The sequence below is a fragment of the Poecilia latipinna genome, unplaced genomic scaffold (assembly GCF_001443285.1).
Source record: "Poecilia latipinna isolate Pla-1442-1.1 unplaced genomic scaffold, P_latipinna-1.0 Scaffold308, whole genome shotgun sequence".
In the NCBI taxonomy this organism is placed as follows: domain Eukaryota; kingdom Metazoa; phylum Chordata; class Actinopteri; order Cyprinodontiformes; family Poeciliidae; genus Poecilia; species Poecilia latipinna.
The window spans coordinates 729479-748614 of NW_015112924.1; the positions used below are offsets into that span (position 1 = coordinate 729479).

At 38.3% G+C, this 19136-nt stretch overlaps 3 protein-coding genes across 3 annotated transcripts in view; 1 reads left to right on the top strand and 2 right to left on the bottom strand.

Annotated features, from left to right (window-relative positions):
• Positions 1 to 952, bottom strand: part of smpdl3b (sphingomyelin phosphodiesterase acid like 3B) — a 7498-nt gene extending 6546 nt beyond the window's left edge. Inside the window, exons 1-2 of the mRNA XM_015034687.1 lie at positions 837 to 952; positions 514 to 727 (exon numbers count right to left, since the gene is read on the bottom strand). Coding sequence (XP_014890173.1) covers positions 514 to 727; positions 837 to 897 — 275 coding nt within the window. The 5' untranslated portion in view covers positions 898 to 952. The remainder of the gene's footprint in view (positions 1 to 513; positions 728 to 836) is intronic.
• A 1227-nt stretch (positions 953 to 2179) lies between these two features.
• rpa2 (replication protein A2) lies at positions 2180 to 8485 on the top strand. The gene is made up of 9 exons (XM_015034689.1): positions 2180 to 2330; positions 2526 to 2620; positions 2811 to 2912; positions 3766 to 3879; positions 5389 to 5463; positions 5674 to 5790; positions 7105 to 7242; positions 7372 to 7466; positions 8021 to 8485. Exons 1-9 carry the CDS (start codon positions 2318 to 2320, stop codon positions 8106 to 8108), a joined length of 837 nt encoding a protein of 278 aa, XP_014890175.1. The 5' UTR covers positions 2180 to 2317; the 3' UTR covers positions 8109 to 8485.
• Positions 8486 to 9386: 901 nt separating this feature from the next.
• On the bottom strand, positions 9387 to 18296 carry themis2 (thymocyte selection associated family member 2). The gene is made up of 6 exons (XM_015034686.1): positions 18175 to 18296; positions 17678 to 17818; positions 17161 to 17586; positions 13967 to 15180; positions 13712 to 13814; positions 9387 to 12381 (listed from the first exon to the last, which is right to left on the bottom strand). The coding sequence occupies exons 1-6, from the start codon at positions 18275 to 18277 to the stop codon at positions 12269 to 12271; spliced, it is 2100 nt and encodes a 699-aa protein (XP_014890172.1). The 5' UTR covers positions 18278 to 18296; the 3' UTR covers positions 9387 to 12268.
• Positions 18297 to 19136: the final 840 nt, after the last annotated feature.

Sequence of the window (19136 nt, forward strand, 5' to 3'; positions counted from 1 at the left end):
CAACCTCCGGTAAAACATATATATCAAAAAAGGGGATTTTTTTTTTTTTTTTTTTTTTTTTTTTTTTTTTTTTTCAAAAGGTCTTGTAGAATGTGGCACTAAACTTGCTTTTTAGCTGCACTTAGGTTAAAATTGGCTCCAGAACCCTTTGTCTAGACTGCTTTTGAGATTTCAATCGCTATATTTTAGTTGTCATCGTTTCTTATAATGAGGAACAATGAGAACCAAAATAGGTGTTGAGCTTGAAGGGGGGACTGCAGGAGGACATGTCAGCCCTGGACAAAGTTCATGCAAAAACCGCCACTGCCAACATATTTGGAAAAGCAAAATGATAGCATATGGTTTTCATATAGTTGCAGGGCAATGATGAATCATAAGTCAGATATTTTCCTTTATTGTTTTGTAAAAAGGCAAACTTAAGCCACGTCTCCTTTTATAGCGCTTCGGGTTAATCGGATTTAACCAAAAAGATTAATCCAGTTTTCCATCACAGCAGACCGATACATGGCTTACCCTGTCCACACAATGAAGTCTGGGTCTGGCAGAATCGTCTTCATGGCGTACACCGAGGAGTTGATCAGGTGCCATGGCGCGTCACATGCATAGGCTCCAAATTTGCCAGCACTGAGCGCTGGACGGTTACCGCTGGATGCGCACACTAGCTTCGGGTTGTCCGTTAGTTTGTACGTCGGGTCCCAGTGCAAATCCGTGATATGCCAAAACCTCCCTGGATAAAACCAGCGCGTAATTACCCACAGTAAGTCACCTCTTTAAAGGTCATCTGATACCGGAGAGATTTAAGAACTCTCAAAATGTGCAATGACTTTACTTCTTACCTGACAGTGCAAGAGCTTCTCCAAAGAATAGACAAGACAAAAGCAACCTTACAGGAGACATGTTGGACACATTGACAACGGGAAACGTTCGGCAAAAGCGAAGGAGAGGTTTAAAAGGCAAGTGATTAAAGGGCAAAGGAGATATCGGGACCTACACATGTCTTCGCCTTGACGTTTATAGATAAATCTCTCATAAAATCGCTGCAGATTAAAAATAAACACGCGCATGCTGTGACGTTATCATTTTCATTATGCGCAATTAATGCAATATATATAAGGTAGAGTGACGAATCACTTTATTTGGATCTTTGACCCCACACTGATCACTTCAGTATATGCAATACATGGGAGAAGGAACTGCCAAGAACATAAACTATTTTTATGTGGGCTAAAGATATACAGATACTGTTGCCAGTTAAGTGAGATCATGCTTCAGTCTACAATAAAGTGTCCAGAGTCATCTGTATATCATCTGTGTATTACATAAGGCTTTGGGTTTATTTTGTCTTTGAATTATGAGAAAATGTTAAAAATAGTTTTGATTCACAAATTCATTTAAAATATGTCAACACCACACATACACGAAGAGCGATATGGTCAATTGTTGATAATGATGTATGTGGTCAAGTCAATGAAAATTCTGAGTAATTTGGGATTTCCATTGTCAGCAAGCTATCATCAAAATAAACAGAAACATGTGACAAATGTCTCAGTGTGTGAATCTAGAATACATATTTTATGACTTCAACTACCAAAATAAGTTAATGTTTTTATTGACATTCTAATTACTGAGAAACACATAAACAGATGGCATAAACGGGATTATTCCAAATAGAGGCTCCTGTGTTGCGTTCATGGTACAGTCCTTTTTAATATCGCTTATTTCAGAGCAAAACTGTGGACAGTGAGATGATTAGAACTGAAGTGGGATCAAGTACAAAGATCATTATTGTAACAATGTCAGCGGCAAAATGTTTGCTAAAACTTATTTTTAAATTCTAGGATTCAGAATTTTGTAACACTATTTTATTTTTTCGTGTATGTAATATAAACTATTTTAATTGGGAATTTAAATATGTCTATGTTTACAACAGCGAACGGTGTCTTGTGCTATAATTTGCCCTGATGTTTGTCTGCGAGGTTTCCAATACCATATGGTAAGTCTTACTTCCTACAGAACCACTAAGTAAAGATATCCAACAAGCCTTAAATATATAATAACATCAGTGGTTACCTTCTTAACGAGACAATATTAAAATATATGATCTAATGTTCGCCTAGCAAGCAAATATCGGGGCTAAAATATACCCACCTTCACTCCGGTTTCGCGGGATTTTCGGCTGTGCGCATGCGTCTTGCCTAAAGTTTAGCGCGGGTACACACAAGAAGGATAACAGCTGCTAATCCTCGTTGACTACCTTGGTTAGCAAAGTTTACAACGTTCACATCAGTTTTTAATACGTTATATCCGTAGTGCCAGTATGTGGAATCAGGGTGAGTTCACTTTCCACGCTGTTCTGTGTGTTTTTAAAGCGGACATTATTTTGTTGGTGCTTTCTCCCTAGGCTAACATTAGCTCAACAATCGTGTTGTTTTGTTGTTAATGAAGTGATTGTTGGTTAGAGTTGAATCCGATTTTGTTGGAATTAAGGTGGATATGAAATAAACGCCCACTTTTTGTACTTCCAGGAGGATACAGTGAGTCTGGGATGGTGGGGGGCTACACTCAGTCCCCTGGAGGCTTTGCATCCCCTTCCCTATCCCAGGGAGGAGAGAAGAAAGGGGTGAGTCATTATGTGATGATAAGTTACAGCCACCTAACTTAACATGCTCCTGTTCCCTTTTGTACATGTCTTTGCTTCCTATGGATGTTTTTTCAGCACGTTATGTTGAAGAATATAGATGTTAATAGACTGAAAACTGAATTACAGGCCCTTAAATATATTTCTATTTCTTAATTTGTCATCAAATTAGAGGACCCGGGCCACACAAATAATCCCCTGCACAGTGTCCCAGCTGATGTCCGCCTCGCAGGTTGATGAGGTCTTCAGAGTGGGAGATGTGGAAGTGACACAGGTACACTGAAGAAAAACAGGGTGTGACTCTACATGTCGCTGGTTAATGTTCCAGATAAAAGAGGCTGCTCTTGTTTGAATGACCAAGTTCCCCTTGAAAAATCTACATTTTAATTATGTAATTGGTACTGCAACAAGCAACATAAAATCCATCCACATTTTCTATTGCACCAATAAATCAACCAGTTTATTCCAAGCTAATTTTTTTTTTCTTTATTGGCAATGATTGGAGATAATTTTTTTTTAAAATTCCATTAATCTTATTAAATGCATCAAAACCAATACATTGTTTTGAATTTATTAAAAATCAGATCAGTATTATTTAGATAAACTTTGATTCTTAAATGTGTAATTCCTTTATCTAATGGATTGAAAACTATTACCTCTGTTAAAGAACCTGCAGCGGTTGTTTATTTTATTGTTTGTTTTTTTGCATGGTTTGGTCCTTGCCATTCAAGGTTGGAATTAGCAGGTTAGACCTAAAAACAAACAAACAAACATAAAGGATGTCATTATTGTCCATCAAAAATGTTATCAGTTAATTTTTCTTGATAATGTAAAGAACCTGAAAACTCTAGAAAAGCTTCTTTAGCAACCAAGCACAGGTGATTGCTGCCTAATAGCATAATTGTCTGTTTTATTGATCAATGTAGATAAACTACAGTCTCAGACATCCACTTGGTCCTGTGAAGAACAAGAAATTCTAATATTTTTGAAACAAATATTTTTATTTCTGTCCTTTAGTCAACAGTACATAACACACAGACGCATAAATATGTTTATTTATAAATATGAGTCTTTATGTTTATTTTTTTTGTTTTTACGATTTATTTTTTTTTGTATGTTTGTTCTAGGTCACTATTGTGGGCATCATTAGAAGTACAGACAAATCTATGACCAACATCCAGTACAAGGTGGACGACATGACTGGCGCTCCTATGGACGTGAAGCAGTGGGTAGACACAGAGGTACGTGGTTGACGTTTGTTGAGAAGTTTATATTTGCTCATCATCAGCATGACCGTTCATTGTTAGCGAAAATAATGAAGAGACAATGTACCGCCCTGGAGCAGATTTTTATTTATTTATTCACATTTGCATATTGTGTATTGTGTTTTGAATGTTGTAGATATTGTATTTATCTCTTATAAATACAATAAAGATACACTTGTGTCCTCATATGACTTTTATGATCAACACTCTGCATTATAGTACATTTGAAAATGTTGAAAGTTATAAAGTTTTACTCAGAAGAGATGCTGAAGTCAGAAGCAGCCGTCTAACTTCTTACTGTGGACTCAAAGTCTTGTTCATCCAAGCTTTCATAGCCTCATCACCACCAATCAAAATGTGAGGTTTGGGCTAATTTGTGAGCTTATTATCGGCTGCTTTTCCTCTTGTGAAACTAATGGGTCCATGTACATTTAGGCAACAAGAACACTATGTAGAAAAATAAATGGCACTGGCATGAAAGCAATGCCAGTCTACAATGTCAGCCATTGGTGCAACGTGTGCTCTGTTTTGTCCATAAGGTAATGATTGCTTGGAAGAGTTCATACACTTGGTTGCTAGTTGTGTTGCTTGATTTTTGTTTCATATTTTAAATATTGGGTACAGTTGCTTCCGTTTTCAAACAAAATGTGTCACTTTGGCCATAAGTGCCGCTATTTTAGTTTGAGGGTTAACTTCTTGAAAATGTGGAGCGTGAGTTTGCAGCTATATAGAAACAAGAAAGAAAAACTGTCAGCGGTTTCACATTTAGCACTATGTACACACATTTATAAGTTGTGATAAGAAACTTGGCTAACAACATCAAATTGTCTGGGCAGACATGAGCAGACCAATTTAAAAATTTAGAAAAAATGTAGTCGTAACAACAAAGAATTAAGCAATCAAACAAACTAACCACTGTGTAAAACTTTAATATTAGGAAATAATAATTCTACCCATATGTTTTAAAAAGAATAGGCAAACATACTTTTTTCTCTTGGCTCTTTTTATGGCGCCCCTGGACTGCTGGCACCCTGAGCATGTGCCTGTACTGCTTAAGCCATGGCCGGCTTTGGCATCACCATAACCGGCCACCAGTGAATCTCTATCTTTGAGTTTTCTGTGTCAGTAAAGCTAATATTTAACCAAATAGCATTAACTTGTCGTCAAGGAGGTGTGTGCATCACTGTTGCAGATAGAGGAGCTTTACTGAACTTTATAAATTGCTCTCAAACATCAGAGTTTAGCATTAGCACAGCTAGCATCTGTTAGGCTCGTCCACTAAGCAGGTTGCATGTGTATTGTTTGTTTGTTTTTCTGTCAGTGCACTTCTGCAGCAGAAAGAAGTGCAGCAATTTGGTCAAATGAGTATCTTTGAATATATATATATTTTTTGCATTGAATATATTTAAATAGATTATGTCTTACATTCCTACAGGAAACCCTGTTTTCCTCAGTTTTATTTATGCTTTTTATATATATATCTAGGACCCGAGTGTGGACAGCACAGTGTTGCCCCCAGGAACCTATGTGAAAGTGTCAGGAAATCTCCGGTCCTTCCAGGTAAACAAGTTTGACCTTAAAAATGTAACCCTGTATGGCCAGATAAGAGGTTTTATCTGCCACAATAGCCAGAAGTTTATTTAAATATAGAAGAAGTCTTTGTCATGTCAATTTTATATGAGGAAGCTGCTGCTGTTGTTTGTTTTATAACGATGTGAATTGATCCAAACTAAAGGTGTTTTTTTGTTTTGTTTTTAATACATCATCTAGAACCACAGATCTGTTGTGGCATTCAGCGTCAGGCCCCTGGAGGACATGAATGAAATTACATCGCACATTCTGGAGGTTGTCCATGCGCACATGGCACTCGGCAAACCTCAAACCGTGGTGAGACACTGACTGCTTATCCTGACTGAGTCAGTTATCTGTTACTAAAACGTGTGAATAAGGAAGTACGGTTCAGTTCATATGTGTCACAGCTTTGTTTGATTTCCTCATTTAAGTAAATACTCAGAAACCCAGTAGACCATCATGCGATCAGTTGGTTGTTTTATGAGGTGTACCCAACCAGAATCTCCACTTTGAGAAACTAAAGATGTTCGTTAAAAGCCGAGTGACTGTGGTTTAGCTTCTGCATCAGTCGCAATTCAGAGAAAAGCAGCCTGAATTTTAACACAGGAACTAAGATGCGTTGTGTTTGAGTTACTAAGTGCATATGACTGTCAAGTCCAACATGGGTGTAGCAGTGACTTTTAATCCCTCAAACTTCTTGGTTTGTGACGTTTTAACTGCTGTGCGTACATTTCATTAGAACTATGTGGCAGACCAACTGAAAGTAGCAAGTAATTGTGAAGTGGAAGAAAAAAGATGCACTCTTCACATTTTTTTTTCTTACAGTATAACATGCTTTATTATTCAGCCCTATTGTGTCAGACATCACTCTGACACTCCTAAATCAAGTGCTACCATTTTAATCTCTGTATTAATACAGATGTTCTTTGAAAGCCACTGATGTTCTTTAGATATTTTTCCACCAGAACTGAATGGTTGAGAGAGCATGATTCAGAGAAACATTCAATATAGCGGAGGTAACTGTGGAGGGGGTGCAAGGACCCTCAGCTACCGTGAAGCTAAAACCAGAAGCAAGGATTTCAGTTGCCCACAAACACAAGGTCACTTTAAACACTCTAAAGTCCTGTGAGGTGGTGATGACATCATTTTGCGGTGGGTATTTTTTTCCCAGCAAGTACAGAAAAGCTAATTTGAGTTGCGGAGAACACAGATGGAAACTAATGAACCGTAACCCTGCAGGAATACCAGTCGAAAAACCTTGGGTGGGCGACGTTCATCTTCCTGCAGAAAAACAACCCTAAGTAGACGGAGTTAAAATGGAGCAGATAAGATCAAACTGTAATTCATACAGGATGTTGGAATGACCCAGTCAAAGGCCAGAGCTAAAACTTTTAAGAATCTTGGCAAGACACACAGATGCTCTCTAGCTTGACTTGTTCTAACATCGATTTTGATACATAGAAGAACACTTTGTAGAATTTCTCCCACAGGATTTTAGCATTAAACACACCGTTAAGGAATTTAATTGCCCTCAACTCTCTCTCATATAAATGGATAATTGCATTTTAGGACTTGCTGCAGATTAAGGGAAAAAGCCCATCAGTGTCACTTCTGTTTTTCCTCCAACAGCCAGGTATTGGTGGAGGAATGGCTGTAAATAGCATGCCAATGCTCCCTCAAGGGCCAGGGATGAACGCAGGGAGCTACGCAGGCACCAATGAGAACCCACTAATGGTCATTAATGGGTTAAGTGCAAATCAGAACCAGGTCAGTCTAAATAAGTAACAAAGTGTTTCCAATCATTTCAACCTAATAAGCTTCCATGTTGCTTTTATCTTTTATTTCTTTTTTAAAGCTTGGTTAATTAATAAATGTTCTTTTTTCCCCTCTGACAAGGTGCTGAGTTTGATAAAAGGCTGTCCGGACCCTCAGGGTATTAGCATTCAGGATCTGAAGCAAAGGCTCAGCGGCATCAGCCTTGCAGTGATCAAGTAAGATGCATTTTGCTTAAATGAAGCAATGTGATTTTTCTATTGAGAATAACCAAGCTAGATAACTTGAATATTTAATTTTAGTCATCATTGGACAGATTTGTCTTGTTTTTTTTTTCTTTTCTTCTTTTTCAATGTCACAAAACTGAGATAGTAAGAAAAACACCTTTTGAGTAGATGTCTAGTTTTCTTGGTACTTCCTAGCAAAGTAAACCAACTTTTATGTTGCTTTTTTTTTTAAATGTAATGCTAAATAAATGAGTTCAGGATCTTAATTTGACCTTCGGTTTATTTGAAAGAAACATTTAAAGCGACTTTCTGAAAGGTTACAGTTTCATAAATGTATAGGTTCAAATTCTGGAAAGTTTTTTTTTTTTTTTACTAAAAAAGCTCAAAAATATGTTCAGTTAAAACTTTAGTGATATTTTTGAATTTTAAACGGTTAACTTTTATCGACTTTCTTCCTTTTGAATTAGGTTAAAAGCTACTACCTAAAAATGTTTTTTTTTTTTTTTCCATTGGTGGTGAGTTCAAATGTCTCTTTGATCTAATAGGCAAGCAGTGGAATTCCTGAGCAACGAAGGCCACATCTTTTCAACCATAGACGAGGATCACTACAAATCAACAGACAACGACGACTAACCCACTTCAGCAGCACTTGCGGAGTTAAATATTTGAATTTAAGCTGTTGGCTTGATTAGTAAAGAGCTAAAAACTGCAAGCGCCTGATGCCTTTACCAACAAATAACTAAGTGAAACTTTGCCGTCATTTATTTTGAGGTACTCTGGCCAATGTTTGAAGAAAATGGGGTTTGAGGAAACTTTTGATTTCACATCCTGTTTTCCCTGAGCTCACTTCTGCCTCTGTGCAAGTCAGAAAAAGAATCCATATACGTTTCTGTTTTTATATGTTCTGAAGTACTGCGTCCTGTAAAACAATTTTTACTTTTAATAATTTGCAACATATGTACTTTAACATGTAAAATTCACGTTTGATAAAATTAAAGATTCTACCAAAAGACTTTCTTGAATATTTTTATTACTTCTTGACATTTTAAAAATGAAAGAGAAGGCACAAATATACTTTTCCCCATTTTATTGCATTGACTGTTCAACTTGATGCGTTTCATGAGACAGTTTTTGTTTTGTGCAAATTTATTACATTTTAAATGACGGCTTTAAAGTAGATTCTCTACTTCAGCCTGAACCACAACATGAATTTGTATCTCAGGATCACACAGAAGTTGTCGTGAAGCACATTTGAACAGTTTCCAAAAGCCATATGGAGCCCAGTGCACTCACTGACACTTTTCTTTACAGCTTAAAAATATTTAATCAAAACCAAATGCAGAGTTTTAACATGTCTTTATAGATGCTTGTGGTTGGCGGAAGAGTTGAACTTTCTGAAGTGGTTTAGTTTGGCTCCCGTCGACTACTTTCTGTTTAGTTTGCATAGCCACAATAGCACAATGACATACACAAAAAAATGCCTTTTCAGGCAAGTACAACCCCTACCTACTCCAATGAGTCATAGCAGTTTGCATTTTTAAAAGAGGAAGCTATTACCTTCGTCGTATAATTGTCTTTTACGTTTTGCAGGTGCTACGCAAAAAACGCCCTATATACAATAGATAATTGCTTAGTATTGCACTATAAATACAGGAATTGTACAAGTAAATACAAAAGTCCTCCTGACATATACACCACACAGGAAAAAAGATCCCCTAAAAGTTTTTTGAAACACGAGGATAGTATTAGTTTGTGAGTTTCAGCGTAGTAATCTTGACTACTACTATTGAGTATTTCACAGGAGACTCTTGGACTCGTACTAAAAAGGCAAGCTACAAGTTTTTTTTGTTTCTTTTAAATAAGCACCGCACCCAAATCTAGGAAGTTCTGCTCTTTTTGTGTTTGTTTTTCCTCTTTTGAGAAAAAAACATTCATAAAAACTGAGTATTCTAAGTACCACTAACCTTTGAGACATCTTAAAACTATAATAGGGAAGCAACTATAATTCTAGTATGAATTCTATGAAAATGCCTATGCCTGTTCAGCGCAGAAAAATCATGTTGAAAATAATGTCGAAATACGCTTCATATCCAAATATAGCCAAAACAAAGACATTGAAGCTTGGTTTCGGTCAGCTTGTTCTTATTGATGTTTTGACATCAATAACGTCTGAAGCAACTTTTCAAGCACAATGTCCCTTTGCTTAGACATCGTCTGTTCCATGAAACAGGGGCTGCATGTTTGCAGGATGTGGTTTAACTGTGAATTTTCTATATACTGAAACGCCAGTATTTCCATGTTTCAGGCTGTAAAAGTAAATTGTCCTCTGAAGTCTGAACCACGGTTTGTACAGTTGGTGATTTCACAACAACCTAGACTTCAAAGTCCAGTATGGCTGCTGCGTGCTTAGATCATACATAATATCTGCGCTTCTGGCTGTCTTCATCTCAACAATTTACTCCTTTCTAACACTGCAACTTTTATTAAAGAATATCTTGCTACAGTTTCATTCAAAGCATTCAAAGAACAATTTTTATTGCCTCGTATTTTTCATAGCAGTTGGCCTGGCCACTGAACACAGCACAACACAGCCAGCAGAACTCACTGCTTCACTTCAGCTTCTTATAGAGTTTCTTAAAATGTCTTGCACAATAACTGCTTTTTAAGTAGTTGTGACTGAAGCAAAGAATTATGTACTTAAGCAGTTCGCTTTTTTCGCTGCTTGTGCGTATTATATTTTCACCACAGTTCAGCTGACAGTGGCTTTTTCTGTTCATATTTATTTCCAGGCCTTGCAGAACTGTGAAATCTATGTCCTATTTTTTGCATTGACAGGCCCAAACTAAACCTTGATCGAGACCTACAGTAGATCCAATTGAGGATCTGCTGCAAAACTCAAAAACGGTCCCATCCGAGCTGACGGACTGGAATAGGCATAAATGTCAGTCTCTAGATGTGCCAAGCTGGTTGAGAATACTGCAAAAGATTTGCAGCTGTAAATATTGGGGAAATTGAATCTGTAAAAATATTAATTCTGACTAAATACAAACGCATGCCACGCTTTTCAGATTATTATCTGTTTCCTTTTTCTCAAGCGCTAACATTAGTTACTCTTTTTTTATTGGGAAGTCACGTGTTTTGGGGTTGCAATGTGACAAAGCTATGAGATACCGTTAGTTTTTCAAAACAATAAATATTCAATACCTGTATGTCTTAAGTAGCACTGAAATGTCTGTAAGTAAAACCACTGATACCACTGAGTATCTGTACATCAGTTTGAGAACTGTAGATAACTACTGTACAGCTGTAGGTTTTTGCAGCTGCAGGCCTTAACAGCGCGGAGTACTTTTGCGTTGCCTCAAGACAAGGAGTCTTGAGGCAACGCAAGACACGTTGCCTCAAGACACGGAGGCAACACTATTCAGACACACTGTCTCTAAATAATGTTAACTAATAACTGCTGTCATGCAAATATACACAAGATCACTAAGAACTATTTAGTAAGTGAAGTGACTGGCAACTGATAAGAGAATACAGAAGTGTTTCGAAGCAACAGCCTCTTTCCCTTTAACAATGATGAAGCTAATAATTTTTGACAGGAGGGTACAGCTCCACACTTTAGCCATCAGAGTGGCAAAGCAGAAATGACCAGTAATTTCAAAGAACAACTGCATGAATTTGGCACGACAGCGCAAAACCCTACAAGATTTTGAAGTAATTAAGAACTCAGAGAAAATTGCCCATTCATCACTATTGCCCCATCAAAAGCAACAGTGAGGGACATTTGCTTTGCTTTGACAATTTCCTAACTTAGATGGAGATTTAGCTGACTATCTATTGAGTGATAAATACACATTATGATCCTATACCCCCGGCCTTCTGAAGGTTTCCATTAACTGGGCTTGATTTCCCCGCAAATCCCACGTTTTCTAAAACTTGCTGTGCTCCCCACATGGTTTGAAGAACTTTCCTCACTATGTGGCTGTGTGTGCTATCCGCTTAAAGACACCAAAGCAATCAGGCAAGTATTATTTGTAACAATGCTTTGGTAAGTGTTACTGCTGGTCTCATAGCAGCTTCCCTGTGGGTGGCATGCATGCTGTCAGAACCAGCAGTGATGTCGTCTGCAGCAGTTTAAATTATAGTAGCTTGTCTGTTGACTCAAACCACTGGTCCGTGCCTTATCTTCCCCATGAAGCAATGAAACATGGTGCTTGTTCCTCACTGACCCACTTTTGATAAATAATTACCACCAAAGACTGGGGATAACCAATAAAAGCTGCATTTTTGGAGTTACTCAGACGCAGCCAAAATGTAGCACTCTTAAACTTTCTTGGATTCTTACACTCAGCACTGCTGATAGCACATCGATGTGACATTCAAAAATCACCTTGCTGCCTAATATATATCACCCTGTAACAGGTGCAAATAATGAAGAGATAAGCAGAGTGACTCTTTTCAGCTATCAGTGGTTAGAGGAAAAGTTCAAGCCTCACTCCAAACGAGTCTGCTGTGAAATAGGATCGTACTGGTATAAAGTTTTTCATTGGCGGAATAAAGAGGTAATTCAGGGAGGAGTCTTGCTGAACATATGAGAAACGCAAGTATAACACAGGTACTTTCTCAAGACTGTAATAATACACTGTTACTCTGTACTAATAATAAAAGACTGAAGGATATGATCGCATCGTCTGAAAGCTCATGAACGATGCCGAGGGCTCAACTCTTCTAATTTAGTCCCTGTCTACATCAGATCCAGCTCAGAGGAATGTTTGCAAGATAGGACTTTCTTTTTAATAGAACATCACGTTTTCTTGAGCTGTCTTAACCACAGCCACCAAAGTCTCATCCACGGTTTCGTAGTCATGGTCACTTTCCACGTCTGCAGCCACATCACACAGGTGGTCTTGGGAAAGAAAAAAATAGATATTTTAATCAAAGAGAATAATTCACTATATCCCTTTTCATCTCCAACCATCTTATTGTAAAATGTTGCTTTTTCTACAACGTGTGCTCAAAGAAAACTAAACACATTCTATTTATCTGAATAGTTTTGAATAATCAAGCCGAATGTTTTTCTGAACTTCTGACAAGATGGTAGAGGCTCTTACGTGTCCATGGCCCTGTTCAAATGTTCCTTTTTTGGTGAAATCAAGACATTAGATATGGATTAATCATTACAAAATACATCTTTAATGTATATATTGAAGTATGAAAGATAAAACGCTACAGTAACCTAGTTGCACAGTTTACATTCTTTTAGCATTCAGTCTTGAGTTTACATCTGCTAACATTTAAAGTTTATTTTCTGTCGGGTTTGTTTTTGTAAATGTGTATACCGTAAAATAAATTTTAATTTATCTGCAAACTATCTTATCGAACGAAATTAGGAGAAGGTTAGTTTAATATCCACTACATTATATATTCAAAGAGAAGGCAGTCACCGTTACAAAAACTGTTCATCTCTCCAAAACTGAGGAAAAGAAGAGACTGAAACTGGTCAGAATAAGCTGCAGCATCTTCTGGGAGGTACTGGTTATGTTTTATGTGCAACAATAAATATGTAGATAAAGGGTTATGGTTGACAGAACAGTTAAAATGTCCCATAGCCTTGTAATAGTGTGTGTGACTTGGTGTGAAGAATCCAAAATGGAACTGTTGGCAAACAAACAAACGAAGAAAAAAAAAAACATTTTGTATTTTATGGATTTTATGTGGAAACAATGCTGTGAAACGATCATGGAAGGTTACTTTTCCAGATGTAACTGATAGTTTTGACATGACGATTGATGTTTTAAAATTCAGATTTGATTCAAACAACTTTTCAAGTATACAGCTTTGACCAGATAAGTGCATGAGAGAAAATAAAAAGTTTGCAGATGGCCAAGATTTGCCAAAACAATTTCGTGGGTCTTCTGAAGAGAGCTTCTGACAACAGTTTTCCTCACAGTCTGAGAAATATGGAGAACTTTTATCATGTTGAGTGATCACATATTGTCAAGTCAGATTGTTGTAAGGTAATAGAAGGTAGTAGTCTCCAAAAACAAAAGACTAACACCAGCAACTAAATGTTTCTTCAACTAAGTATTAATTTAGGGGTTTGCACTCTTTTGTTACCATGATTTGTTATGAAACTGACATTTTTAAATTCTCTTTGACTTCACAGATAAATTTAGAGAAAACATGTTTAAATTTTAACTTGGAAAATATCTCAAATATAAGAAGAAAATTCTTACCCCTTTTTAATGGTTGGTTTATCTTTACGTAAGTGTTTGGCTTGGCCTTGCTTGTGATATCTGCGGCTGAGCACTTTCGCGGTACAAGTGGAGGAGGTTCATCCTGCATTAGAAGAGGAAGTCAGAAATCTTTTGGTTATTACAGAAAATGACTGTGACCGCAACAAAAAATAAGACAAAAACAAGTTGAAGCTTCTAAAGACAAACGTTGCACTGAGCTTTAAAGAGAAATATGAAAACGGGGGGTGTACTCACTGGAGGCAGTGGAGCCGGGGGCCGTTTTTTGTGATTCAACGTCAAGTCATTGAGCTTCTCCGTCAGTACGCTTTTGTCTTTGTTTTTCTTTGGCTTGGAGGATTTCTTTGTGGATTTAGATTTTTTTGTGACTAAGTTTGATGATGACATGTCTCGTTTTGGCGGTCGAGGTGGAGGAGCCTCGTCCGAGTTACCCTTTTTGCGAAATTCATAAAAGAACGTATCTGTCATCTCACTAACCTTTTCCGTGAAACACTTGGGGAATTGGTCCCGAGGCCAAGGAAGAGCATCTTTGGTAAAAGAGACGGACAAAGAGAGCCACTGCGGGAGGAGATGGAAACAGTGGTCGGGTTTGTCTGTAAAGCTTGCCTGAATGCTTGGCTCCAGCATTGCTCCCTCTATCCTCAGACAAGGAAACCCAACTAGTGGATCAGTCTCTAGGTCAGTGTCTCGACTCACCACTTTGACATCCAGTGGCAAACCGAACTCCTTACCCAAATCACAGAGTTTATACTTTTTGTTTTCACCAAGAACCTCTACAAAGTGACCCTGCATGTAGAGAGGCAGTAAGACCTCCTCTTTTGCCTCCTCCTGTTTATCCTTCTCTTCATCCTCATCCTCTTCGTCGTCCTCCTCGTCGTCTGGCTCTTGGAGACGATGACACAAAAGAGCCTCGACAGACTGCTTCTCCCCTTTATTGTTTTCAGAAGGCAACTCCATTCTAGTGCAGTCCACAATCTGTAGCCTCTCCCCAACGCTGAGGCCTGGCAGACCCTCCTCCTCGACTTCCTCACAGTTCCTCGTCACGCTCACCGTCAGGCTGTGTGTCTGCGTTGAAGCAACGTACACCTCGTACACCGAGTTGAACTCTCTTGGCCTCCTCCGAAACCGTCCACCGTACTGCTGGGACACAAGGAAGTACTGCTGAGTCTTCCGGCCCTTCAAGCTGGACAACAGGACCATGGGCGTAGTTCCTTTCTTGTGCAAAATCAGGTTGGTGCTCTTGACCAGCCCTGGCAGCCACGCGCACTTGAAGAAAGAGCGGCTCTCTGGCTCCTCCAATATCTCTGCCACGACAGGAAATGATTTGTCTGGCTGAGACAGGACCTCTGTCAGGTTTAGAGGCGTCACAAAGTTTGCATCTTTACACACATCAGTGACATCGACCACATCCACCTCCAGGCTGGACGGAAACCTTAGTACGTTCTTCCTCACTGTGCAAATGAGAGAAAATACAATGAAGAGGCAGACAATTCATGAAGTGAATCATAAAACACCTCCTTTCTTTTTCAGTATTTAAACTAACATTTTGTGATGCAAAAATAGCAGCACTGTTAATTGAATATTTCCATTTACTGCTCTTAACATCTTAAGGATTGAAAGGAATGTTTTACATACACTGACATTAACATGCCAGTGTTAATGTCAGCAATCTTATATCATAATATCAAACAGCTCAATGTTTTTGGAAGACTCTCATTCAGAACATCTGAGTTAATTGGAGGACACATCACTTCCTTTTATAATGTTATGGGAAAATCAACACAAATCAACCAGTACATCAAGAGAATTCAGATGCCTGGTTCATAAATCAGTACAACTGCCAGATGTCTAAACATACAATGTAAATATCTGGTTTCAGCTGTAACCTAGGAGGGTAGAAAATTGTAGAATGATTGCAACGGAGGGTTGCAATCTGACAGTGAGAACATTTTCAACTCTGTCACCTCCAGCTCAGCGTCCTGAAATTTAAACAGTGCTTCTGTCTACAAACCATATATTACAGCAGGTTACACTCCTGTGCTGCAGTATTTCCTTTTCCTCTTTCAGGCTATCTCATTGTCATGTACGTCACTCCTGTCCTGACACTCACCTCCATCCAATCCACCCTGTCTGCAATCTCTTTTTTCCCACTGCTTTTCACGGTCAGCTGTTTTCGATAAATGACCCCAGCTATGTGAACTCATCCACTTTCACTACTTTTGCTCCTTCCAGCTTCTTCACCTTCCAAGCCATTATTCACACACAAATATTCTTCTGTCTTGATCTTACTGACTTTTCTTCCTCTTCTCTCTCAGCAAACCTGCATTTCTCTTGTTGTTCTTAATTTGCTCTCTACTTTTACCAGAATCATGATGTCACCTTCAACCACCATGGTCCACAGAGCTTCCTGTCTGACCTCGCCTATCAACTTATTCATCACCACTGCAAACAAGAGGAAAGCTGATCGTTGATGCAACCCCGCACCTACCTGAAGCCCATCAGTGACTCCGACGCATGCCTCACCACCGGGTCACTCTCTTCACACATGTCCTATGTTATTCTAGACATTTTTCTGCCGTCCCTGACTTCCTCATACCATATCACCGTTCCTCTCTGAGCACCCTCTCGTGCTTTCTCTATAGGTTCACAAAGACACAGAGCAAAAACTGTATCTGTGGGGTATTTTCTGTGCATGAAACCATCCCCCTTTTTCTTGAACATCTGTACCAACACACTCCTCCTCCCATCATCCATCATCTTCTCACTCTCCAGGATTCTGATAAACAAGCTGGTCAAAAACTCCCCTGCATTCCCTTCTGGACATATCTATACATTTTTATGTATGTAATCCAAACAAGCGCCTTTCCACACTTCATTGTACTCAAAGCTCCTATAATGCATTTCTTACTAATTTCACAAGTTATAAAAGGATTAAGAATTGCATGATCATGTTTTTTAAAGATTCGTTGATATTGATGTCTTTGAAGCACAAGTGAGCTGCAAAATGGCAATGATGGTCATATAATAAAAACAAACAAATATGGATATACAGTGCCACCCACAATTATTGGGACCGGTGGCAGTTCTAGCAAGAACGGCACCCTGGTATGAACCTAGGTCTGCTTTGATAGAGACAACTGCTGTTATTTTTCTTTTTCCTGTTCTTTCCAAACAAATCTCAACACTAATATGTAAAAAGTACATCCATTCAAATCAAACTTTTGTTTCTACGCTCCAGAACAAGAATATATATTTTTTTATTATAGAGCAAATTGTGTTCATTTTGAAACAACCTTTTTTTTTTCTTTGTGTCTAACTTGAAATACGTAAAACAACACTAAAAACAACTGAAAACATATTAATTATTGTGAAGACACTGAAATGTATGTCATTTTAAAGCAAATATTCAGTACAGAGAAGGTTATACTCACTGTTCATGATGGCCTGGACCTGATAGACTGGACTCAGGACAAGGATCCGCTCACACTTGGTGGTCTTAACAAAGCGAAATCTTCGACTGCGCAGGCAAGGAGAAGCCATGATCTCCTTCAGGGTGTAGGATTCCTCACTCTCGCATTCAGAAAATTCCCCTCGAGAAGACAGAGGAATGCACACCTCAGCTGAGGCCTCCGTTTGGCCTTTTACATGGCAACGCACCATATCCTCTTCATCTTCACGCTTCTCGATTGAGAGCACAGTCAGCGCTTTGCCGGCCCCCAGCGTGAGACTGCCGAAGGTCACCTTGGAGTGGCTGACGAAGGTAAAAGGAAGGGAATCATCCAGGTCCACGGGCCTCAGACTCAACATCTCCTCGACTGACGTGTACGGCATCTGCTCGGGGACCACTTTGAACAATCCTAGAAAAAACTGAAGTATGTTAGTGAACAGCAAATAGATTTTTTTAAAAAAACGTATAAATTTTATTCAAATTGTGTATTTCCAGCCAACCTGTGTGAGTGACTGGCAACTCAAACTTCTCATTGTTGGTGACATCTTCACAGGAAACAGATTGCAGTTCAATACCAATGACCTTTATGAGATCCCCAGTAGAAAAGCACACTTCACTTCCAGAAATTTCATATATCGAACCTGATGACGAAAAATAAGACAAGAACAGGACGAAAGATAGATTTAGTCAGGAAAGATCCTGTATTTTATAATTGTTTGTGACTCTTTTCCCCCCCCCCTTGAAACTCGAGGAACATGAATTTAAATCCGCAACAAATTCTTGACTGTCGTATTTGGAAACAGTAACCAATGATCCATAAGTAACTGAGGAAAACATACTCACATAAAGGTTTGCAAAAGACTTACACTTATTTAGGCAGCCAGACACAATTAAATCCAGTCTAATCTCATGTGATAATTTCTGATTGTTTAATCCTTGTACTCGGACAATGTCAGACTTGAATTTCCCACCAATAAAAAAAAAAGGAATTGCTTACCTTGGAAATACACTCCAGAACAAACTTGCAAAATTTTTGGCAAACTGGTGTTGTCCAGTGAAGCGATGAATTCTTGAAGCGGCAAAGCAATGTTGCCTGCCATTGCTGCTCACTGAGCTGCAAATAAGAAATGAAGGCAGGCGGCAAATGACGAGTGCAGCAAAAAGAGGAGTTGCACTCACAGCTCAAAACCACAGAAGTGAATGAGGAAGTTACAGGAGCTGAGCTTTTGCACAAGGTTTTTTTTTTTTTTTTCATTTACTGAAGGAGTCTACGTGCTATTACTTGGGCACTGTTTTATTGTAAACATGTGGGAAAAACTGGCTTTTAACATTTTGCTTTTAATTCATAATTTACTCATTCATTAATTTCACTTGTGGGGCTCCATTACTTTGAATACTAACATACTGAAACAAGAAAAAGAGGGACATTTTTGAAGAAAATGTGCTTAAATTGAAAGAATACAATCTATTTCTGTGACTGACAAAATATCCAGTAGCTGAATTTGTTATTTTTGTCAAAACACAAAGCTTTTACATTATATTATGTCTGCTTGAATAACTACCCATAAGCAAAAAATAAATAAATAAATAAATAAATAAATAAATAAATAAATAAATAAATAAATAAATAAATCTTGCTCAGCTTGATGGAAAGTGCTGAAAAGAAAATGTTAAAAACAGAGGTTGTAACTTAAAACAAGAGTCAGAGAAAAAATAATCACCAATTTAAATTAATAAAGCATCAGCATTTTCCAAAATATTAAAGCCGTATGACACATCCTTATGCTGGGAAATTTAAGGCAGACTGACACATGCAAGGAAAAGTAAGCAGCCCCACTCCCCTATGCTGCAATGAGACACTACAATGCAGAAAGCATTCTCCTGTCTCTCTGAAAGGCCTAGAGTGTAAACCCACAGTTTTGAAATGAGGCAGAAAAAACCTCAAACAACAGCCTGATC